Source organism: Peromyscus eremicus, chromosome 14, assembly GCF_949786415.1.
Source record: "Peromyscus eremicus chromosome 14, PerEre_H2_v1, whole genome shotgun sequence".
Taxonomy (NCBI): domain Eukaryota; kingdom Metazoa; phylum Chordata; class Mammalia; order Rodentia; family Cricetidae; genus Peromyscus; species Peromyscus eremicus.
Window position 1 is genome coordinate 40,640,999 of NC_081430.1, and position 26,034 is coordinate 40,667,032.

General features: G+C 41.8%; 1 protein-coding gene across 2 annotated transcripts in view; it reads right to left on the bottom strand.

Annotated features, from left to right (window-relative positions):
• Positions 1-14,086, bottom strand: part of Sel1l (SEL1L adaptor subunit of SYVN1 ubiquitin ligase) — a 47,309-nt gene extending 33,223 nt beyond the window's left edge. For both annotated transcript variants that reach the window (XM_059279228.1, XM_059279227.1), the window contains exons 1-3: positions 13,900-14,086; positions 8,009-8,046; positions 6,718-6,949 (exon numbers count right to left, since the gene is read on the bottom strand). In XM_059279228.1, the coding sequence (XP_059135211.1) occupies positions 6,718-6,949; positions 8,009-8,046; positions 13,900-13,969 (340 nt within the window). In that variant the 5' untranslated portion in view covers positions 13,970-14,086. The remainder of the gene's footprint in view (positions 1-6,717; positions 6,950-8,008; positions 8,047-13,899) is intronic.
• Between the last annotated feature and the right edge of the window lie 11,948 nt (positions 14,087-26,034).

A 26,034-nucleotide genomic window follows, 5' to 3' on the forward strand; every position in this document is an offset into this window, starting at 1 on the left:
AGGCAGCCTTCCTTCCCGTACTCAGGCCAGCTGGGTTCTCTCTGGCTGTTTTGAGGAAACACAGCAAATGCTGAATTAGCGGGGGTATGACTAGACAGCAGTGGGGGGGGGGGGAGGAGAAATGGAAGAAGGATTTTTAGTGGCGCTTCATTTTGTGGTTAGACATCTTGGATATATGGTAAAAGTTCATACAAAAATATTAAGTCTTATGACTTTAAAAATGCTAGAGGTATCACCGTGGTCAAGAAAAACTGAAGAAAGAATATGTTACTGAGACGCAGCTTCCTTGGTTTTTCCCAGCAGCACGGGCTGGAATTTAAACTGTGAGACTGGAAATATGACAAGACTCATGAGATGATGTTTTCTGTTATGGAAGATGTGGATTGGTCTGTTTAAGGGGGAAACAAAAAGAAAAAGAGTGGTCTATAGACAGAGATATTGTTTAGGAGTTTAAAAATCAGGTTTTGTTTGCTAATTCACTCTTGTGAAAGCTGAAGTCTGATTCCTTCCTTCCTTCCTTCCTTCCTTCCTTCCTTCCTTCCTTCCTCCCTCCCTCCCTCCCTCCCTCCTTCCCTCCCTTCCTTTCTGCCTCCCTGCCTATCTCCCTCCCTGCCTCCTTTTTGTTTTGGTGACCAGGATCTCACTATGTAGACCAGGCCTGCCTCTGCCCCAGAGTGCTTGGATTAAAAGCATGTGTCACCAGAGCTGGCCAAAGTCTGATTTCTTAGAGGCGGATGATTTTCCAACTTGACTGTATTCTGAGTAGGTCTGTTAAGATGCTAAAGATTGACTAGACAAAGAGGGCTCAGGAAAACCTGGCTTATTCAACTCTCTGGCCCTGAAGCACCTTGCTTCTGATGCTGCTAACATCTGGCCTTTTTTGAACCCTGAGTTTACAATTGCCTGGACTTGATTCTGAGCCAAAAGCCAATACTGCCCAGGACAGGCTTTCAGCCCCAGTGGGAACTTTGCCCCATTCAAAGCAGGAATGAGCTCAGTGAACAGCCCCAGGCTCCTGTAGACTCACACATTTAGGACACTGCTCAGGCACTCCACAGCTGTGAAAAAGCCCCATTTTGGGGGGGTTGGCTGGCCTGAATGGCCACACTCACATGCTTACTGGGAAGGGTTCATTTGGTGCTGGGACTCCTGAAATCCAGCTGCTGACTGGCTGTCCACTTCAGATACAGACAGCACTGTGAACTAATGATTACTGCCCAAAGCTACAAGTCTGGAGAAGGCACATTGCAGAGACCATGTTCCTCTGCTCACTCTGGGCAGGTCCACCTGATTCCTGTTGAGCAAGTCTCCCTGCTGCTGATCCTTGTGCTTCTTTCTCTGTGCCACAATGGACTGATGACCCACTTCCTGTTCCCCACAGCTCAGGGAGATCTGAGGAATTACAACTCTCCTCTGAACGGACTGATAAATGAAGAATGATCAAGGTGAAAGTGTAAGGGAATATGTGAATTTATTTTCAGTGTTTGAAAAGTCAGGACTTTGTTGTGTTCAGTTTCTGAGCACTGTGTCTTCCTGGTGCAGTTACACAAAAATGTTTTTCTGTGGCACTGTTCTGTGCCTCTTCCATATAATCCCTCTAGACAAATGCTATTGATGAAACTAGGGAATGGCTGAAAAAATGTGTACTTACGATTTCTGAATGGAATTACTGATTTTCTAACAACTGAGCACAATAAACTGAAACTCCCATGGAGGAGGCAAGATGGAGCAGAGGGCATTTGTGATCTCTAGAATCTGTTTCTAGAAGCTGCTACTGCATCCTAAAGACAGGCTAGTTATGAGAAGGCGGTGGGTGACCAAGCTTTCACTTCCCACACAGAAATCCTCCAGGTCCTTTCTCAGACTCCTGGGTAGATGACTGGGTTATGGACAGCACAACCACGGTGAAACCTCCTAGCAAATCCTCTGAAGCCAAGGACCAGGCTAGGGAGACTAAGACGAGTCACCGCAGTAGGAGGTCACATCATACCACTCAACGTACATCCTGCTTGAACAGTGCACTGTCGGCTCTTTGTTCCCATGGTGTCACGTGTACCACATGGGATGGAACGTTTCATAACATGACCTCAGCCCCGGAAGGTTGTTGGGCCTACTTCAGCTTACAAGACATAGTAAAACTGTGTCTGAACTGATGCTCTGGGGCAGGTTAAAAAGCAAAAATGTTAAGATAGAAACTTAAGGAGGAAGCCATCTGGCTTTCCAACGGATCTATTACAACTAATAGGATTTGCTGTAATTCACAGGACTTGTAGAGGGTAAAGCAGCAGTCTGGCCTCAGTATTCCTGGGTCTTACTGATAACACCTCATATCTACAGATAACTTTAGCCAATGACCATAGAGGTAAAGAATTAGCTGAGAAGAATTAATGTATCAGCCTAAATTCCATCCTTGAAAAGGTCTGCTGACAAGGGCTGCCCTTAGCTGGCATGTACGAAATCACTGATTTCTAATGAGATCCCACCATCCCGCCTCTTCAGAGCGGCTCACTCAGATGATACAAACAGTATGATTCATACCAAACACTCACATTCTCTCTGCATGTCCGCAACTTTGGTACGTGCCAGGTACACAGCTGCCACCTTGCCCAGCTCCAATAAAAAACGTCAGGTACTGTGTCTGCCCCAGCGTTCGGTACTGGTACTCTAATGTTCGCTAAGTGTTACTGTAACTTATAGTAACACTTGGGGGTGACATCCCTGGGAGAGGACCCTTGGAAGCTCCCCCAGGCTTCATTTCATGTACTTCTTCCATGCTGATTATGCTTTGCATTTTAAAATTAAAATGAATTAATTGGGGGAGAGGCATGTGCCTGCCACAGAGTGTGTGTGTGTGTGTGTGTGCGTGCGTGTGTGTGCGTGCGTGCGTGCGTGTGCGTGCGTGCGCGTGCGTGCGTGTGTGTGTGTGTGTGTGTGTGTGTGTGTGTGTTTTCGCGTGCGTGTGTGTGCGTGCCGATTATTTTTCTCTTTCTACCATGTATATTGAATTCTGGTTGTCAGGCTCAGCAGCAAGTTCTTACACCCTCTGAGCTACCTTGCTTGACATGTTTGTGTGTGTGTGTATAAAATTAGTTTATTAAAGTAGAGCTATGAATACAACTACATGCTAAGTCTTTAGATTCTTCCTAGTGAATTACTAACCTGGGGGCTGTGGTCTTGTTAACACAGTAGGAAACGTTTAAGGAGAAGTAGGAAGGTAAGTGTGGCTGGGGTCATGTGGGAGAAGGGGAGTAGCAGAAGAGGAAGCTGGAGGGAGGCAAGACCTACAGTAAAGGTGAGAAGCCTGATTCTAAGATGACAGGAACCCAGGAGAGTGAGCAGAAAGTTGGCTCCACCTTCCTGCCTGCTGTCAAGGACTGACTTTAGAGGAAAGAGTGAAAGTCTGAGCCAGAAAGGAGGCTCTTACCCTTGGGTGGTACAGAAACTGCTGCACAAAGAATAGCTGAAGGAAGAGCAGCAATTTGGAAGTTGGGTTTGTTCAAGGGGATGGAGAGGGCATTTTAAGCTGTGAGGGTAACCTGTGGAAAGGCCCAGGACACAAACTGCACAGCATGCTTGGGGAACTTTCGGGAAAGGATGTTCTAGGGAGGGTGAGAGTGCAGAGGAGCTCATGCCTGATTCTGTGAATCATGCTAAGAAGTGTGTGCTTCACTGCAGAAGGTGGACGGGAGGTAGTAGCTGTAAATAAGGAAGCAGGGTCCAATCTGAATTTTAGAAGATTAATACAGCAGCAACGTGAACCAAAAGCTAACAGAGGGAACAATTAAGAAGGGACTGTCACAGGATCTAATTCTAATGTAGCTGAATGGAACACACAAAGCCATGCAAACTCATGCAATGTAGATTACTTATTAAATATGCATGCATAAGTGGTATATTATGAATAAATAAAAAATCAATCCAAATCATTACTGAAAACTAAAAAAGTTGAATAGGTGAATGTAATGTTTATAAAGTTGTAATTTTTTGTAAGTGATTGTACCAACATGACAGATAGTTAAAACACTATCTCAAATCCTTAGTAAATACATTCTGGAGACAAAAAGAATCTGAAACCCCTATCTGTTGTGTCTTTTCACTGGCCTGAGAGAGAGAAAGACTTGATCAGAATCCCTTATAAACATGGTAGTGACAGACTGGCCATCAGGTATGTTAAAGGTACAGAAAAGATCACAATGCATTTTAGCAGGATGGACTTGGTCTGTCTAGACTGCTCATTTACACAAGCCTCAGATATATGCAGACACCACTTTCTAGAGCAGTGGCTCTCAATCTTCCTAATGTACAGTTCCTCATGTTGTGATGGTACCCAACTATAAAATTATTTTCGTTGCTGCTACTTCATAACTATAATGAATTTGCTATTGTTATGAATCATAATGCAAATATCTGACATGCAGGATATCTGATATGTGACCGCTGTGAAAGGGTCGTTTGACCCCCCAAATGGGTTGTGACCCACAGATTGAGAACTGCTATCCAAGAGGATATCTTATGATTTTATGATTATCTTAATATCTTAATATTTTAATATTAAGATTTAATTAATATTAAGATTTAATAAAATATCTTAAATTTTATGATTAACAGAGCACAAACTGGAGCTATCTAATCAACATGGCTCTCTTCTGTGGAAGTGACACTCCACAGTATCCCTTGGAGGCCTTGTACACTATGACCTGGCTAGAGCCCATTCTGGATAGAGGTAGAAAAGGAGCTGCAGGGAGCTCTGCTGGTCATGGCCTTTGCTTCCTTTTCTGTGTTTCTTTGAAATTATGCACCATGTTTGGCAATGGATAAGAGCTCTGATTTTTGAAGTTCAATTTGTCAATCAAACTCTTTTCATTACCTCACCTGTAATACTTAATTAGCACTGGAAGTATTAGCATAAATGCTAAATTTCCTAAACTTATCTATTGAAAAGGCCCATGAAAAGGCTCAATGGCAGTGTGAATTGTTGGTATCTAGGCAGGGGTCTAACTCATGGAAATGTATCCAGGTTTTCTGGAGAAATGGCTGAGGTTAACCTTTAGGTTAGGAAATATACTGAGTTTGAGACATATTATTCTGCCTAAAAAAAGTTATGAAATGTCATCAGAACCCAGTCCAAAGGACAAAGGCATAAACTAAAGATATTCCCAATGGACAAAAAGAAGGTACTTGGAGCAACAAGAATGGCTGTGTAGAGTGAACTGGGATAACTACAGATCATGGGTATTTTAAAAGTCTATTTGTTCATCCTCCAGGTTTCTTTACCTGTAGTTCCTAGAATTTGAGCTTCCCTTGGGACTGAGAATTCCCTACTATATACCAATGTGAGTAGGAGCCAGGGTGCCAAGTTACCAAACTAGGGAACTAACCATGCAATCGGAGGGCTGAAGCCTCAGCCACCGCATCAGGGGAGAAGGTAATGAAGCTTCCACACATATCCCAAAAGACTAAGTTCCAAAAGAGTCTCAGCAGCTGAAAGGATGGAGGTCCCTGGAGGGTGGTGTACCCAGAGGGGCATAGAAGTTTTGCTTCTCCTCTACCTCAATTTACACATTTCCTGTCTGGCTGTTCACCTCCATCTTTAATATACTTTATAACAAATGGGTAAACACAAGTCTATTCCCAAGTTTTGTGAGCTGCTCTAACAGATTAACTGAACCTAAGGATGATGTCATGGGGACTCTGGCTTACAGAGACTGTCAGAAGCACAGGCAATTGGCATGTAAGCGGGGCAGGTGGCATTCCCACGGGGGATCTGATTCTATCTCCAGGTAGAGTGATGGAACTGAGGTAAAGAAGAGGACACCAGGCAGCATCATGTGGAACATCCACTGCAGAACTACTTGCTTGCTGTGTGGGGAAACACTGACCAACCGGCGAGTATATGAAAATTGCCTACATTTGTTTCTTTTCTCTGTACTCTTACCAGTGCTCAAAGAGAAAGTAGGTATATGTACAGACTTCACACTGTACATATACACCTGGTGAAAAGCTTGTCAGACTACTCCAGGATACTGTCAACCATTATTTTTAGTTGATGGATTAGGCACTTTCAGTTTTTAAGAAATGATTTTTCTATTAATGAGTATGACAGAGTTTCAAGTGGGATCAATTCCTGGCAGTAAATGGTAAAATGGCAGCCTATGGCAGGGTGGATACCGAGCCAAATTTCAAAAGGACAGGCATTCAACACACACTGTTTTCAGATCAGCTCTGAATGTAAAGCTGTGAGGCCGGTGCAGGTCAGAAGAAGATTAGGGTTTAGTTTCAACGGGAGAAGGTCAAGACCTAAATCAAATTACCCGGGAAGACTGAAAAGTTAAGGATGATGGAAACAGCGGTAACAATCCTAACACAATTCTGCAACCACACTGAAAAGTCTGTCTTTCCTTCTTTTTGTCCCACCTTCACATGTAATTTTAATTTTCTTCCTCAGAGGACTCTACATGCTAGTATACAAAACCACCAAGATATTAATAGGAAATGTATGCAATTTTATCTATGAATTCAGGTCATGTGACATCATGCACAATGAATATCTGATTTGCTAAAACCTTGAAAATCCTGTAAAACTATACTTTGCATTTTCTATGTGGTCAACAGTCAGCAAGCCCAGCTTTTGTTAGCCTTTGTCCAGGTTCCCTAGTTGGAAACTTTCAATTGTCTCTTTCCAACATCAGGCAAAATCAAGCAAAGTGTCAAGGGTACCTGGCTTCTGGACTCTCTTTGCTTCTTCATAGCTCTTGCTGCTTGGATTTGGAGAGTCTACAAAGCTGATCTCTTCGGTGACACTGACTTCCTCCTCGGTCTTGGAGCCCTCTTCCTCATCCTGAAGAGGGGACTCCACCCCTGCTTCCTCAGAATCAACAAATATCTGGCCAGCAACCACTTTGCCTGTGGTGGTGTGGTCCTTCCCCGACTCATCTGCTGGCAAAGAACTCTGAGAATATAAAATGGATTTGTTACTCATCTGGACCAAGACTCCCCCCAAGCCAATCTGTCCACTGCTTTGACAAGTGTCTACAAGTGTCTCCTTCAGCTCCTTGACATGCCAAGCTGCACCTGACTATAGGCTCTGATGTGCTTATCACAGTCAGGGCTGCACCACCTGAGTAGCTTTCAATTTCGACTCAAATGTTACTTTCCCATAAGCTGTCTTTAATCCTGAAAGTCTGGATTACATCCTTGTCTACATCCTACTTTATACTTGCCCTTGGTAACTCTGTATTACGACTTGCCCTTGGTAACTCTGTATTACGATTTCCTGTTTTTATCTCTATTCCATCTAGAGATCAGTGTTCAAAACTAGTGGGCCTCCTTGGACACGTGAGAATCAGCTCTACTTATGTAACCCACGAGGATGCATTTCCTGATTTCATTTTAAAAATTACACGGTGATATGGTGATGCACACTCTTAATCCCAGCACTTGGGAGGCAGAGGCATGGATCTCTGGAAGTTCAAAGTCAATCTGGTCTACATAGTGAGTTCCAGGCCAGCTGAGACTCTATATTAAGACCTTCTCTCTCTCTCTCTCTCTCTCTCTCTCTCTCTCTCTCTCTCTCTCTCTCTCTCTCTCTCACAAAAGTGGGCAAGGTGGTGCATACCTGAAATGCAGGTCACCTTCAGCTACATAGTAAGTTTGAGGCCAGCCTGAGATACACAAGACTTTAGGGAGGAAAAAAAGGGAGTAAAATCAATCTTTCTTTGGGCACTAAAAATGCTGTCTTAAAGCTCTTTTTTTTTTTTTTTTGTGAATGTCCACCATCCACACAGCATATTCAAATTTAAGTTGAAAGTGACCCTAACAGCCAGCACTCCTTAGGGAAATTCTTATTATTCTTATATAGGTCAGTGATTTTTTTTTTAAACCAAGAGAGAATTAATACTGGTATCATCTTATCTTCTTTAATTGAATTTTGTTACTCAGAATTAGTATGTCCTTTCTAAGGTGTATAACTTCTGCCTTTAATTTGTGCAGTGCAAATCTTAGTACCTACCTTGGAATCTATGGATTCATCCTGGTTACTTTCATCATCTGCAAAGAAATTTTAAGACAAATTATCTTTTTTGTTGGGAACTATAGATGTTAGAAAGCACACAAAAGATACCATGTGCCCCTACCCAAGAGTCCAAGTATTTCAGGAATTCTATGTGAAAAACTTGGAGGAAGGACAAATACACAACAGATAATAATCAATCACTGGGTAAATAAACCTAGATTATTTATTTATTTATTTATTTATTTATTTATTCAGGTTCTTTGAGACAGGGTTTCTTTGTGTAGCCCTGGCTGTCCTGGAACTAGCTCTGTAGACCAGGCTGGCCTCAAACCTGGTCTACAGAGATCCACCTGCCTCTGCTTCCTGAGTGCTGGGATTAAAGGCCTGCGTCATTACCACCTGGCTAAAAATTGATTATATTCAAAGATTTCACAAAAGATTAAGGAGAAAATTTCCCCTTCGTTTTCCACATAGGAAAACCAGAAGGCTCCCTTCTCACTCCCCTAAACCAGCCTCTTCTTCAGACTCCATCTCAATTTATAAAAATGAAATTCTAATTTCACACCCCAGGTTTTTAGCCACTCTATTTCTCTGCTGAGGATCTGGAGTTACTGTAGGTTATTTTAATTCAGAGTAAGATTTTGTTGTTTCACTAATACAACTATTATTATTCAGTGGGGTTAAAACATATTTAGGCAAATATATTTAATATTTGTGGTCTACTTTGCTAAAGAGATAACCAGATACAGGCAGATGTAGCACTAAACTATCATGTGTTACTACTATTAGAGTATTTATTAAATCAATAGTTTCTGTATGTCTATGTGTCTGGGTAAGTGTACGTCATATATATGTGGGTGTTACAGAGGCCAGAAGAGGGCTGGGGCGTACAGATAGCTATGAGCTATCTGCAAGGGTGCTTGGCACTGAACTCAGGTCCTCAGCCCCAAGAAATCAACAGCTTCTTAAAAGGTGTGTGTGCACACGCTTGTGGTGCGTGCGGTGCGTGCGTGTATGAGAACTTGAGTGCATGTGTGTGTAGAGATGGCTCAGTGGTTAAGAGCACTGGCTGTTCTTGTAAAGGACTCAGGTTTGGTTCCCAACATCACATAGTGGCTCACAGCAGACTGTGACTCCAGCTCCTGGTGAATCTGATACTCTTTTCTGGCCTCCATGGGCACCAGGAAAGCATATACAAAAACACTCAAACACAGAAAAAATAAAAATAAACCTAGAGAAAAAAGAAGTCAATAGCTTATGTTAAAAAAAAAATAATTCCAGGCATTATTTACAGCTTGCTTCTGAATGCACACGGGTAGCTTGGTTTTCTCAGAAAACAGTTTTTCGATCATCCTTTCCATGATTCTCGGCTGTTTCCACTAGTCTTGGGGCTATTTACAGTGCTCGCTAGAGAAACGGAAACAACTCAATGCCAGGAGATGCAAGTGTCTGACCTCCATAGTCACTGCCAATGTAAAGACAAACAGCCACACGATCTCCCGCTTCCTTCTGCTTTAACTCTGAATGGGGCATCACTATTCCCTTGTCCATCAACTATATGAGAAATTCACAGTGAAATTCTATAAAACCACTTTTTACTGGATAATGTGGCATTATTTTTGTTTCAGATGGTTACACCATAAGAGTTTGAACTTTATACAGCTTATTTTGCAGTATTTGTTCTGCATATCTCAGAAAAGTAAGTCTTCCAGTGAAGTTTTGCCACATACATGTTTCTAATTAAAAAAAAATAAAGCATAGCTACTACTTAGATTCACTTGCTTTAAGAGGACCTGCAAAATGTTTTACTTTTGCAGGTTGGAGGTAATGGTGGTGGGATGACATGCTTTAGTCCCACAGTGCCCATGACACTTTGGTAGTGGTCCATGAATTCACAATCAGTCTCCCTCCTAGCTTTTGAAGTTCTAAATGGTTCAAATATTATCCTCAGTAAATCTCTTGCTAAGGGAAGGAAATCCCTATCTATTATGTATCAGTGTTGTATGTATAAACGTAATTTGCTAATCACAAATATCAACTATTTAGTACACGAAGATCAGTCCCCAGCTGTGCACACCTGTCCATGATATGTCCCCATACGCTGGGCCTCTGGACTAGCTGCAAGTGCAAATCACTAAGTCGGTCACAGAGACAGCTGGTAAGTAAATAATATAGATAACTTATAATAAATAATAAATGACACACATCTGAAACACAGAAAACAGTGAGGCACTGGAGGAGCAAAACATGTTGCTGAACTCTAGGAGAAAGGATCTGTGACATCAGGGTGGTTTCATGTGAATTGCATCATTCTTCCTTTCACAAACCAGGAGCATATACGAAGATGACTCGGTCAACAAAACAGTTCTTCCTCGGTTACTAAACAGGAAAAGCTACTCCAAACAGTAGCTTTAAGGATAATCTAAAGCTATTTTCTCTTACCAGCCGATATTTACACATAACACCTTTAAAAAGGTTGCTAGTTAGTGACTCTAAAGACTTTTGAATGTAGCTTTCAAGTAAAATCAAAGACACTGGCATTGTGTATAAAAAGGAAGGGCACAGGAATGCTTGAATCAGGCATTACATTTTATCAGCTACAGTAACAAAGCAAGAAGAAAAAAAATGCAAAAGGATTCAATGAGGAGTTCCAAATGTCTCATTCATCAGTATCACATCTAAGATGTAACTGTCAAACTACTTTAACTAACTGTACATCTGCCTTGAAGAAAGATCTATTTTCCTTTTTGTTATACTGGCTTATAAGACTGCACACAACCAGGGATATCCTGTCAAGGAAACGTGAGCATACATATTCATTTACTATGTGTCATGTATATTAAACACACTAGTCCACCTCCAAACATAAAGAGCAGTGAGTTTAGAGAAAAGGGAACAGCCATCCTGCTTCTGCTTTGCTCGACACGGGTGCAGATCCTAGGAAATTCCGGATCCTAAGTCACCCCAAATCTAAGGTCTGGAAAGTTGAGGCCTGGCTTCCCCAATACTTACTTGGACATACACGGCTCAATATGAAACGTTTGCTCAGCCTCTACTATCTCAGTCTGTCAAAAGGGAATACCATCATGTGTCTGTTGATTCACAATGATGTTGTGAGGAACAACTCGACCAGTGAAATTAAGCATTCTCAGCAACCTCGGAGCTGCTCTCTGAACTTCTCTGTTACTACAGCTTACACCTGGCAGCGTAGCTAATGTGAAGACTGTAACACTCATTCTCCTGATCTCTCTCAGTCTCTCTGCCTTGGATTGAACCCAGGCCACCCCAATGGCACTACTAATAAGGCAAACTCCCAGCTCCAACAAGGCCTGTATTTCTAAGTGAGAAAAATGAACACCCTTTCACTGTTGAGAAAATTAAGGAGAAATACCTTTTTTACCCTCCTCTCTATTTATTTACAAGAAAAAGAAAGCATTTCTAATATAAGAACCATGCTTTACTCGTCTCTAGGCCAACATATTTGATGATATTTACTAACAGTGATGGAATGAGGGTCAGCTTTATTGGCTAATCAACGCCTATGTTGTATGGTTGTAAGTTCAACCTGCCCTGGGTAACATTAATAAACAAAAAAATGACCACAAAAATCGGATTTTCAGTGAGAGCAAAGCTTTGAATCTAAATTTCAAAAGAGGCAAAAAATCCTATGTAAATAAGCAACTGAATGCATGGCACGGAGAACTGAAAAATCCAAGTCTTTGAATTATAAAGCTTTATATCAAATGATATTTGAACTTCATGTGAGTGGAGTAGAGCTATCTTTTGATATACACTGATGTCTTGTTCCAGGACACCAAGTCTTTGAATTATAAAGCTTTATATCAAATGATATTTGAACTTCATGTGAGTGGAGTAGAGCTATCTTTTGATATACACTGATGTCTTGTTCCAGGACACCTCAGGGTGTCCTAACCCTAGAAGTCCCTTATATAAACAGAACAAAATTGCAGATAGCCTCCATCCCTTCCTACAAGGTAAATGTTAAAGTTATTATATTGCTTAGGAAATAAGGATTGGAATAAAAGTCTACACAGGTACACTATATAACAATTTAACTTGAAAAGTTGGCTGAATCTGCTAATGTGGAACTTGTGGATTAGCAGGGTCCACTGGCTTTCTCTCTCTCTCATCAGGCATTTTTACACTGTAGGTCTGGCTAAGTTTTTGCCTAAGTTTTGAGAGAGAAATGCATGGCTGTCACTGTGATAGAAATCAGAGCAGACATTTCTTAAACTCTGTACTCCATTCTATCAACACAACCCTAAGATGTAAACACTTGAGTGCGAAGTACTTTAGAATAACTCTCAACCAGTTATTGTCTCCAGTGCCAAGAGCTCAAAGTACACACAACACAGTCGACGGAGATGAAGGAAAAGCTGTTAAGTTTGAACATTCTTTAAACTCTGCAAATGGGATCTCAGAGGGATATATGTCATATTGTTTAATCACTAGAACCTTCAAACTTCAGTGTGAAGAATCACAGAGCTTGTTCATATAAAGGTATGTGGTGTATTCTAGACTTGGAACTGTATTATTAAGAAAATCCCAAGGGGAATTCACTTGCAGGAGGTCTACAGTTCATCAGGGTCTTTATCTAAAACACACAGCAGTCCCGCTTGATACTTCTTTTGAACAACAATTGGGAACATTTCTGCAAGAGTCAAGTATTATATAGTCTTCAAGGAGTTGACAATCAACAAAAACTGTCACCTCAAATGGAGCAGAATTGGCCTCAAGCACAATGTTGGCAGTAAAGTGATTACCATATGCTTGCCACTTTTGAAATGGTATCTAAAACACGACAGGCAGGATTTTGGTTTAACTCTCTGACTTTTAGAAGTAGGATGGTGTTATGGCTTTCATTTACAACCAGGACAGAGAATTTGGGAATTCAAATCACCATCTGGGAAAATTTCTGTTGTTAAAAACAACAACAACAACAACAAAAGGTTGACATTTATATTTTGCAGTGTTCCAGAAAAAAAAAAAAAGTAAAGCCACCCAACAGCTGTCTTGTTGAATGAAACTGATTAAAGTCTTTCTGTAGTCAACGTTTATGAGCACTTAAAACATCCTAAGTGTGTTTAAAATAAACATATCTAAGATAGTAAGTTTTCTGATGTTGGCAGATCAAAACATTAAAAAAGAAAATACTTTGCAAACAAGTAGTATATGCCATCCAGTTGAAAAATCAATTAACAACCACACGGATTTTCGTATCTAAAGACAAAGGCTAAACTATTGTCCATTCATCTTGGCCGAATCAAGCCCCTCTCAAAAATCATAAAATCACTATCTACAAACTCAGAAACACCGTGGCAGAGGTCACATTTCCCGAGGAAGGTTTATATTAAGGGGGGGGGGTGCCGAGAGTGACTACATTTATATCAGAAGTTTTTCTTTTAAAAACCAGACTAACAGACCAGGTGTTGAGCAATCCCTCCACGCCACTGTCAACATCCTAGTCCCGATGAACCCTGCTCTGCACAAAGTGACAGCTCCAGGTGTGTCAACTGCAAACCTCAGCGTGTCCCAGAGCCTGTGCACACATCGCCTACGTGAAGACTGAAGAATCCCGGTGGGTCTAAGCCAGCTGTCGGGAATCCCTCCCCACCAGTTAATTCCTCATTCGTCAGAAGTCACCTAAAGTTTGCTGCGTGGGAGACGTGTGGGCAGGGGGACCAGCCCTTCTTTACGTCCAGCTTCCTAAGCACCCTCTTTGGCCCGGGGTAACCGAAGCCCGAAGCAAGAGCGAGTGGCAGTGTCAGGGCGAACTGTGACCAGAGATCGCGGAGCCCCACGGCCCTGTCTCCACCGCGGTCGGGGGGCGGTGGCTCGGGGCCTGCTTCCCGAGGCCGGATACTGACCCGAGGATGCGGCCGCCGAGCCCAGGAGCACCGCGCAGAGCAGCAGCGTCAGCCCGACGCGGACCTGCATCCTGTTCTCCGAGGTCGAGAGCCGTCGCGGTCGCCGCGACCAACTCAGCCGCTGCCGCCTCGCCGCCGCCTCGCCACCGCCTCGCAGCCGCTCTTCCTGCTCAGGTTCCTTTTTTGCCCCTTCCCAGGCCTCCCTGGCCCAGCGCGCAGCCAATCGCCAGCCGCCGCTCCGGCCCCCTTGTCCAATGGCCGTGCTCGCTCCGCCCCATTTGTGGACACGCCCCCTATGTCATCCTCTAGCCAATCATTGTGCACGGTTCTCACACCGGCTTTCCCGGTTGGACCACGGCCTCACCGACATGGCCCCAGCTAATTGGTAGCGCCTGAATCAGCGCGTTAGGTAAGGGACTCAGATAAAATGGCCCTCCTCACGCGGGACTACAACTCCCACAATACACTTCACTAGAGTCTCTTGGCCGATGCTCTTGGGAGATGTAGTCCAGAATAACGCAAGCGTACCAGCAGCAGGTGGCTGAGAAAGTGAGGAGGAATTGGGTTAGATACTCAAGGAATGGATGGATTCACGGCTCTCTTTTGCATTTGAACCAGAACAAGTATCATGGAACAGATATCACACGGTTAAGAACTGGTAAAGGTTGCTACGCATTTCTTTGTGATTATTTTGAGAATTTGAATTGGACATGACGTGAGCACTGATAAATATGCAACAGCTATATTAACATTTTAAGTACTTTTAAAATTTAGTTGAAAACACAGTTTTTTTTTTTTTTAAAGCTTGGGTAAAACAATACCTGTAGTTTACAGAGGCCACTCATGTTTTCCCTAATAAAACAAAAGGAAAGAAATTTCCCCCCAATGAAGATTAGTTCAACTCCTGTGTTCATTTTTGCTTCCAGATCCACTAGCCACTTGGTGAATGTGCCCACAGCTCTGGAAAACCTCTTCAAACACTTGTCCTCATTCTTCTCTAGGGAAATATTGCAATGTTCTCTTCTTCCTTAGCCAGAGATGGCATTAGACAATTGTGTGGAGATAGAGGTGAGAGCCAAGGCATTTCAGACATGGAGATAGTTATGTAGTAAGTAGTGATGCAGAGCATGATTCCTTTGAGTTTCAGGGCAGCATCTTGGTACTTTTGCAATCTTCTTAATCAAATTGGGTCGTTCTGCTGAGATTTATTTCCCAGCACTGACATACAGTTGGTTCTAAGGCCAGGAACTCATCTGGGGTTTGGGGAAATTCCTCTCTGTCTCAGTGTCTTGACGTCTTTGAAAGTTGTTTTCTATCTTCTTTTACAGTCTTTATTTTTAGGGAGATGCTAAAAAATTAGCTGCTGTTCATTTGCATCAGAGGGGATGAGGAAAGGAAATCTTTCAAGTTTTCCTCTAGGCTTGTGCACATGTGGGGTGTGTGTGTGTGTGTGTGGGGTGTGTGTGTGTGTGTGTGTACATTTGTATTTGTGTGTGTGCAAAGTGGAGAGGACAGGTTGATGCCAGGTATCTTTTTCAATTTCTTCACTTTAGTTTATGAGACAGGGTCCATCACTCAGTACAGAGCTTGTAGATTCAGCTGGACTGGTTTAACTAGAAGTCCCAAGGACCACCCTGTCTCCTCCTCTGTAGTATTGTGATTACAGGTTCATGATGCTGTGCTTGCTTCTTAAAAACATGGGTTCTGCAGGATGGAGCTAAGGTCTTCCATATTAGGTCTCAGGGTGTCCATATATTCAGAAATTAGCTCAAGCTGAACTTTAAGAAGACTTCTGATGGTTAGACAAAAGCCAGCATTCTTCAGGAACTTGTGAAAAATGGTTTCCATCTGCCAAAAAGAGTCATTTTGCTTACCTCTGGCAGAGGAACATATGGCTTTCCATTAACATGTACCTGTGGCTGCATATCAAAGCCCAAGTCAGCCTCCAGGCTCCCTCAGTCCCTGTTCTCAAGTACTTGTTATATATTTCAAAGCCCCAATGCCAATCTCCTCCCTCCATCTACTCACCTTCCTTATAACCGCTGCTCTCTAATATTCCTGCGATTACTGTCTCTCACTTCTCTTACTATTCTCTCACTACGCTATTTCGTACTATCCCCACTATTGTCCCGTCCCACCCCACCATCACTTCCCTAGTCCTGGCCATGTTAGCCTGCTTTCCTTTTTCTCTGCTCTGGACTCTTTCAGATGCCTCTGCTGTTTTCCCTCTCACATATACAATAAAAACCTTAAGATATCATGGAGTGGTCACGTTGGCAGTTTCGAATCTTAGATGGTCTTTTAATAAAAAAACCCAAAGCCAGATATCAGGGAGAAAGCTGAAAGATCAGAGAAGCAGAACAGCCAGCCACTTGTTCTTACCTCTACAAAGTCCTTAGCCTAAAGAGAGAGTGAGTTTCTGTTTCCACATGCCTAATATACCTTTCTCTGCCCTGCCATATTACTTCCTGGGATTAAAGGGGTGTGTGCTTCCCAAGCAAAGGTACGAGATCTCAAGTGCTGGGATTAAAGGTATGTGCCACCACTGCCTGACCTGTGTCTAATCTAGTGGCTGGCTCTGTCCTCTGATCCTCAGGCAAGTGTATTAGGATACACAATATATCAGCACAGTTTCTTTACTAATGATGCTTGTACACTCATGCTTGTACAGAAAGCACTTTACCAACTGTAAATATTCAACTCAACACAAGAAAGGATAAGGTGGGAAGTGGGAACTTCAGCTGAGAAAATGCTTCTTAGATTGAAACAGAGGAAACTCTGTGGGGCCATTTTCTTTATTAATGACTGATGTGAGTGGGTCCAGGCCACTGTGAGCAGTGTCATCCCTGGGCAGGTGGTCCTGGTTTGTATAAAAAAAGCAGGCTAAGCAAGCCATGGAAAGCAAGCTAGGAAGCAGCCTTCCTCCATAGTCTCTGCTTCAGTTCCTGCCTCCAGGTTCCTGCCTAGGCCTCCTTCATGTAGACTCTCACTAGTAAGATAAATAAACCCTTTCCTTTCCAAGTAGGCTTTGGTTATGGTTTTTTTTTTTTTTTTATCACAGTAATAGAAAGCAAACTAAGACACAGTCTGAGTCATCTTTCCCTCAACAAGGTTTCATACTCTAGCCCAGACTGGCCTGAAATTCACTATGTAGCCCAGGCTGGCCTTGAACTTATGTCAGTCTTCTTACCATGCTGCGATTATAGGTATTGGCTGCCATGTTCAGCCCCATGTTCTTATTTTTCTTTTTTTTATTGCCTCCTTATCTTCATTTCTGCAATCAACAGTATTCCCTCAGAGTTCCACTGTGTGGGATGGCTATGTCAACTTGACACCAGGTAAAGTTATCTGAGAGAAGGGGACCTCAATTAAGAAAGTGCCTCCGTAAGATTGGGTTGTAGGCAAGCCTGTAAGGCATTTTCTTAATTAGTGATTGATGGGGGAGGGACCATTGTGGGTGGTGCCATTCTTAGACTGATGGTCCTGGGTTTTGTAAGAAAGCAGGCTGAACAAGCCAGTCAGGTGTACCCTTCCATACCCTCCATAACAGCTCCTGCCTCCAGGTTCCAGATTTGAGTTCTTTCTTTGATGAACAGTGATATGGAAGTGTAAGCCAGAGAAACCCTTTCCTTCCCAACTTTCTTTTTGGTCACGGTGTTTTATTTCAGCAACAGAAACCCTAACTAAGACATCCACTGTTTTTTTTTTTTTTTTTTTTTTTTTTTTTGAGACAGGGTTTCTCTGTGTAGCTTTGCGCCTTTCCTGGAACTCACTCTGTAGTCCAGGCTGGCCTCGAACTCACAGAGATCTGCCTGGCTCTGCCTCCCGAGTGCTGGGATTAAAGGTGTGCGCCACCACCGCCCGGCAACATCCACTGTTTTGAAATCAGAGAATAGAATATGGTTTATTTTCCTACCTTTTTATCATACCTATTATCAAGTCTCATCCTTTTGAACCATGTGGTTATTTTTTAAATTTACTTTTTAATTGACTTATCAAGCAACAGGTTCTCTTATGGCATTTAATTATTTTTATATTGTATGAATACTTGACATTACTTTATATTATTGTATTACTCACAGTATGGCATTACTCATCCTTTTTTCTTTCTCAGTAGGAACTCCCTTATTGGCCTCACTTTCTCCTCCCTGGAGATGCACCTGAGTCCTAGTAACTCTACTTACCAATGCCAGTCTCCCTCCACTCTTACCTAAGTCACATACAGTGACTGCTTGAAATTTTTATCAGCCTCTATTTTAATAGAACACGGAACACTTAGGATTTTCTTTACTTACATAAAATGTGAATCTGTGTTCAAAGTCCTCTTTGGGGGAAGAAACTTCTGCCTAGCACACAGGAAACGGTAGTTATCTGATAACTAAGACTGGGGAGGGGCGGGGCTCACTGTTTAGTAAAGGTCCAACCTTTTCTTTTCTCATTTATTGTTTTTCCTGAGTACTTCATGCAGTTAGAGCCCTGGCTAGCTGCTGTGCAGATGGAGTTCTACTTTTTACCTGCCTGGCACATTTCTACATTAATATAATCTTCTGTTCTTTTGGGTCCCTTTACCTTTGGGATCTTCCTTTGACGTGTCCTTTGCCTCGAGCTTGGGATCCTTCCCGATTTGACTTACATTTCTTTGCGGCTGAGACTTTCGCGACCAGCCCTGTCCTCTTTACTCTTTATTTCTGTAAATAGCTCTCAGATGTTTTCAGTCTGGCCGTTTAAATGGATTTAAACTTGCTAAGGTCAGACATCATTTATATGATTTCTTGTATGGGAATCGCCATCAACTAACGCTAGATAATTGTTGATTGATAAATGTACTTTTCTGGTCTGGTGTACAGTTCCCACATTCAGGGAGAAAGCATTTTCTATATTGTGGCGTGTTTAACAAATGTTATTGTTTCTTACTGATGGTTTGCCAGGGGTGGGAATTCATTTTAGCCTCTTGATTTGGAAAGGTCTTGAGTTGGTAGAGCTTTTACCATTAGCCAGCAATCAGTAACTGACCTGTTTTTTTTTTTTTTTTTTTTTTTTGGTTTTTCGAGACAGGGTTTCTCTGTGTCCTTAACTTTCTGGGGAAACTTGACATTTTCAAAGTAGGGTCAGGACTGTGGGAAAATCAGATTTATTTGGTCAGCCTGCTGCCTTGAGTGATGTTTAGTTTCTGGGGTGGGGTCTGGGGGAAGAAAGTCTGTGAATTCTCAGGGGCCCTATCCAGTCTGAGCACATGCTCCTTCGGGTTCCCTGCCAGCACCCCAGTTAAGGTTATGTACTCACTCTGCTTGCACATGATATGATTTGTCAGTCCCCAGTATTTGCTCAGCTGTCTCTATTCTGTCTGTCTCCCATTATATTTCTAAGTCCCTGTCATAGATTGCCAAATTGTAGAAAACCTGTTTGCTCTTTACTGCAATACAGCACAGAGCCCGAGAGAGGGTGATAGGGAGTGCTTAAATGTGCATAACCCCCTGAAAGGGCTTCAGTACATCAACCCAGCTTACTTTTCACCTGAGTATGGTGGGGGAGCTCCTAGATTCATCCTGAGAGTGGAGTGGCCGTCCTCAGCTCTCAGAGCGTTATATCCTTTCCTATGCTAAGGAATCGGTTTGAGCTGGTAATATGCACAGGTTGCTAGCATTTGTCTTGTGATGTCTGCCAAGGAAGGATTAAGGAGAGAGAAACAGGATATTTTCTCAGAGCTTAGAGAACAATGGGCTTTCTTTGATGTAGTTGAGGCAAATTAAAGTCATTTCTCTTGTGTTTGTTTTGCATGCGTAAATAAAATGTAAATCCTTTAACTAGTAGCCAGAAACAAGGACATATCATGGTTTTCATTTACATTCTGGACTATTAACTTGAATGAACAATGGCTTTTCACCTCATTATATCCCTCATAACTTCGGGACAGCATCTGGAAGATGTGTCGTAAGTAATCCAAATAAATAACCTTCAGATGTTTGTGCCACATTCTGTGATTACAGCTCAAGGACTTCAGGTTCTAAGTGTAGGTCATAGATTGTGGAGGTGTGGTTTTACCAGTTCCAAACTTTGAAGCTGACAGACAGGGAGAGGGCAGCAGGCCCTCAGGCTGTGCACCAAGCTCCATCCTGAAGGAATGTTTACTTTGTGGGATGTTTTCTCACTGGGTATTATTAGTCTTATCAGATAAAGGAAAAGGCCAGGATGCTTTTATATCCAGAATAACTGGATAGGCGTCTTTGGGTTTAATCTTCATGTAGATGTGTTAATTCCTAGTTCTAAGAGAGACTTGGTCAAAACTAGAAGTAAGAATGGATTTGGTGATATTATGAAGAGACAGAAAACTTGGAGTCCCCATTAAATTCAGATACATAACCCTGGAGTAAATGGCAATATATTTAAATAGTGAACTTCGCATTGAGAACATTATATTCATATGGAAATTCCTTTCTTCCTTCCTCTTTCCTTTTCTTCCTGCTTCTCTTCCATCCCTGTCATACACGGGGTCCATTTTTGCAGGTTCTTGTTCTTGGAGAGACAATGATCTGTAAATGCATATGGGAATGCAAGAGTGATTTACTGGAGTTAGGGAGAGAAAACAAGAGGGTGGGCAAGCTAGGAGTACCTGCCCCTGCTGGGTCAAGGGAGACAGGAAGAAGAGTGAGGAGGAAAGTGATGTGTTCTGAGTTAGAAGTCGGCAAGCAGGCAGACACAACAGTGGAGGTGTGTGTGTGTGTGTGTGTGTGTGTGTGTGTGTGTGTGTGTGTGTGTGTGTGTGAAGCTGCCCTGGGTGCTTGTGTGCACACACGGCCACCTCTGTAGGTTGGGGGGTGCTTTAGAAAGAGCAGAGTGAGAGTGCTTTGGACTTAGGGGCCAGCAGGCTTAGGATTTCAGTGGGGGCCAGGAGAAGGGAGATGGAAAGAGAAGGGAGAAGCTTTCTGAGCTAGGACTCAGAGTTGGCAGGCTCTGCAGGGAGAGCCTGCACACAACTGCAGAGTGGGTTCTTCTGTGTTATATAAGCACATATGTATCCTGTTAAAGGGACACTTATTTCTCCTGTTTCTTTATGTTGTCTTTACATATATTCTATTTCACCTTCTGTCTTTGGACTGGTTTTCTTTAGGTTGCAAAACAGTATTTTCTCCTTGACATAGGAGGTTCCCATTTAATCTGAATTACATCAAAAGGGTGTTATTGACCATATGATATATAAAGGGGGCTACTGACTATCAACCATGCTACTTGTAGCAGAGAATACAGACATTTTAGTAGTCACATGTCCTAAATGGTGCTGAGGAGACAGGTGCCCTGTTTTCCTGTCTAAGCTCTCCTCTTACTTCCACAATGCCCACTGTCAGTGTCCTTTAACCAAAGGCCACCAAGAACACATCTGCAGTTGAACAAATTGCATTTATTATTTATTGCAATGTGGGAGGACATACAGCATAGGGTGTCTTAATGACTTTTGTATTGCTGTGAAGAGACATCATGATCAAGGCAGCTTATAAAAGAAAGCATTGAATTGGAGACTTTAATCTTACAGTTTCAGAGAGTGAATCCATGGCTGTCATGGTGGGGAGCATGGCAGCAGGCAAGGTGCTGGAGAAGTAGCTGAGAGCTTACATCTGATCTGCAAGTATGAGGGAGAGAAAGGAGAGAGAGGGAGAGAATGAGAGGGAGAGGGAAGAGGGAAGAGGGGAAGGGAGAGGGGGGAGAGCTATTTGGGAATGACATGTGTTTTTGAAATCTTGAAGCCCAGCCCCAGTGACACACCTCTTTCAACAAGGCTACACCTCCTAATTCTCCTAAAACAGTGCCACCAATTGCATTTAAATATGTGAGCCTATAGAGCCCATTATCATTCAAACTACCACATAGGGTATCTTAACAGGAAGGAATCAGAAGGACTCTATTATAGAATTTGGACTTTGGGTAGGTGATTTGTGGAAGGCCTATGGGAGATAGGCTTGTTTTCGGTTGAGTGTGAGAAGTCCTTCTGCTTTCTATGATATGGTAGAAATGAATCAATAAAGTCTAAGGGAGGGAGAGTAAAAGGATAATGCTTTAATTGGTAAAAGATAACACTCCACCATTCTGGCTGAAGAGAGGCGGCATTTGGCATATTGTGGGTGACAATGGGACTGTTCTGTTTGAGTTTAGAATTATGAGATGGCCTTGCTTTTTCTAATCACACTCTGGTGTCAGAGTTCCCTGTTGTTATGTGACACTATTCCTGAGGAGGTGTGAACAAACGTCCATTCATTCCAGATAAAGAATCAATGATAGAATAAAGTCAGGATACTACCAAATTCCAGCTTGGCAAACTAATTAATTTATTGGGGTTGCTTAAAGAAGTAGAGATGACAGCCCTAGCAGCAGGCTAGCAGGTAAGAGTCCTGTGGGCATGCCGCTTCACCACGACCACCATCCATTGGACTCTGTAACCTACAAGACATACTCTATAGTCCAAACCCACTGAACTCATATTCCCCCTGACCAACCATCCCCTGCAAAATCAGCAGCTCCTAGAGGCACAAAACCACCTAAACCAATTGGAAGAAGAGCAGCTGCTCCATGAACGGGCCTCTCTACCATCATCAGCAGATCCTATAGGCACAAGTGCCACCCACATCAGTTGGAAGAACAGGCACAGGCACAACCCACACCAGTCGGAAGAACAGACTACATAGGCATAGGCACAACCCACACCAGCCAGAAGAACTGGATGATATGCTGGATCTAGACACCCAACACCCCCCCGCCCCCAAACCTTAGCTGAGACAACCCTACTTGATCTGACAACCAGTCAATCACCAGAACCCTGGACCATTCAGGCCAAAAGACAATAAAGGAACAAAAGACCCATCCAGCAAAGACAACATAAGAATCAACATCTGTTCCTATAATTATCCCAAACCCAGATGGGTAAATGGCAGTGTAAGAATACATTCAACAACATAAAGAGCAATATGGCACCACCAGAACCTAGTGGTTCTAAAACAGCAAGACCTGAACATCCCAATGCAGATGAAGCAGAAGAAAACAACTTTAAAAATAACTTTATGAAGATGATAGAGGCCCTTAAAGAGGAAATGAAAAATTCCCTTAAAGAAATTGAGGAAAAGACAAACAAAAAATTGGAAGAAATCAATAAATTCCTTAAAGAAGCCAAGAAAGCCAAGAAAAAACAAACAGGTGAAGAAAATGGTTCAAGAAAGTTGAAATAGAGGCAATAAAGAAAATACAAACCAAGGGAATTCTGGAAATGGAAAATCTGGGTAAACAAACAGGAACTACAGATGCAAGCATAGCCAATAGAATACAAGAGATGGAAGAGAGAATCTCAGGCATTGAAGATGCAATAGAGGAAATAGTTTTATCAGTCAAAGTAAATGTCAAATCCAACAAATTCTTTAAAACATCCAGGAAATCTGGCACACCACGAAAAGACCAAACCTAAGAATAATAGGAATAGGAGAAGGAAAGAATTCCAACTCAAAGTCACAGAAAAGATATTCAACAAAATCATAGAAGTAAACTTTCCCAACCTAAAGAAAGACATGCCTATAAATACACAAGAAGCATACAGAATACCGAATAGACTAGACCAAAAAAAAAAAAAAAGTCCCCTCACCACACAATAAGAATAAAGATAAAGATAAAATATTAAGAGCTGCAAAGGAAATAGGCCAAGTAACTTATAAAGGCAGACCTATCAGAATTACACTTGACTTCTCAGTGGAGACTCTGAAAGCCAGAAGGTCCTAGGTAGACATTTTACAGACACCAAGAGACCACAGATGCCAGCCCAGACTACTATAGCCAACAAAACTTTTAATCACTATAGACAGAGAAAATGATATTCCATGACAAAACCAGATTTAAACAATACCTATCCACAAATTCAGCCCTATAGAAGTATTAGAAGGAAAACTCCAACCCAAGGAAGTTAGCTGCACTCAGGAAAACACAGGCAGGGGATAATCTTGCACCAGCAAATCTCAAAAAAGGGAAGCACATACACTACCACCACCACCACCACCACCACCACCACCACCACCACCACCAAAAACAAAAAAATAACAGGAATTAACAATCACTGGTCGTTAATATCTCTTAATATCAACGGACTCAATTCACCTATGAAAAGACACAGGCTAACAGAATGAATATGAGAACAGGATCCATCCTTCTGCTGCATGCAAGAAACACACCTCGACTTCAAAGACAGACATTACCTAAGAGTAAAGGGTCAGGAAAAGGTTTTCCAATCAAATGGACCTAAGAAACAAGCTGGTGTAGCTATCATAATATCTAACAAAATAGACTTCAAACTAATATTAATCAAAAGAGATGTAGGTGGACATTTCATATTCATCACAGGAAAAATCCATCAAGATGAAGTCTCAATTTTGAACATTTATGCCCCAAATACAAGGGCACTTGCATTTGTAAAAGACACATTACTAAAGCTTAAATCACACATCAAAACCCACACATTAATAGTGGGAGACTTCAACACCCCACTCTCACCAATGGACAGGTCTTCCAGACAGAAACTTAACAGAGAAATAAGGAAACTAAGAGATCTTGTGACTCAAATGGACCTAACAGACATCTATAGAACATTTTACCCAAACACAAAAGAATATACCTTATTCTCAGCACCTCATGGAACCTTCTCAAAAATTGACCATATTCTCGGTCATAAAGCTAATCTCAATAGATACAAAACCATTGGAACAATCCTCTGCATCTTATCGGATCACCATGGCTTAAAGCTAGAGTTCAACAACAACACAAATTACAGAAAGCCGACAAGCTCATGGAAATTGAATAACACTCAACTGAGTCACCACTGGGTCAAGGAAGAAATAAGAAAGAAATTAAAGTCTTCCTAGAATTAAATGAAAATGAGTGTACAACATACCCAAATTTATGGGATAATATGAAAGCAGTGCTAAGAAGAAAGTTCATAGCACTAAGTGCCTACATAAAGAATTTGGAGAAATCTCACACTAGGGACTTAACAGCACACCTGAAAGATCTAGAACAAAAAGAAACAAACTCATCCAGGAGGGGTAGATGACAGGAAATAGTCAAATTGAGGGCCAAGATCAATAAAATAGAAACAAAGAGAATGATACAATGAATCAATGAAACAAAAAGTTGGTTCTTTGATAAAATAAAAAAGATAAACAAACCCTTATTAAAACTAACCGAAAGGCAGAGAGAGAATATCCAAATTAACAAAATCAGAAATGAAAAGGGGGATATAATAACAGACACTGAAGAAATACAGAGAATCATTAGGTTACACTTCAATAACCTGTACTCCACAAAATTGGAAAAATCTAAAAGAAACGAACAATTTTCTGGATAGGTACCACATACCAAAATTAAATCAAGACTAGATAAACAATTTAAATAGACCTATAACCCCCAAGGAAATAGAAGCAGTCATTAAAAGTCTCCCAACCAAAAAAAGCCGAGGACCAGATGGCTTCAGTGCAGAGTTCTACCAGAATTTCAAAGAAGAGCTAATACCAATACTCCTCAAATTGTTCTATACAATAGAAACAGAAGGAATATTGCCAAACTTTTTATGAGGCTACAGTTGCTCTGATACCCAAACCACACAAAGATGCAACAAAGAAAGAGAATTACAGACCAATCTCTCTCATGAACATTGATGCAAAAATACTCAATAAAATATCGGCAAACTGAATCCAAGAACACATAAAAAAAATCATCCACAACGATCAAGTAGGCTTCATCCCAGAGTTGCAGGGGTGGTTCAACATATGAAAATCTATCAATGTAATACACCATATAAACAAACTGAAAGAAAAAAACCTCGCATGATCATCTTATTAGAGGCTGAAAAAGCCTTTGACAAAATTCAACACCTTCATGATAAAGGTCTTGGAGAGATCGGGGATACAAAAAAGTATACACAAACATATTAAAAGCAATATACAGCAAACTGACAGCCAACATCAAATTAAGTGGAGAGAAACTCAAAGTGATTTCACTAAAATCAGGACCAAGACAAGGCTGCCCACTCCCTCCATATCTATTCAATATAGTACTCAATGCTAGAGCAATACGACAACAAGGAAGAAGTCAAACCTTTGCTATTTGCAGATG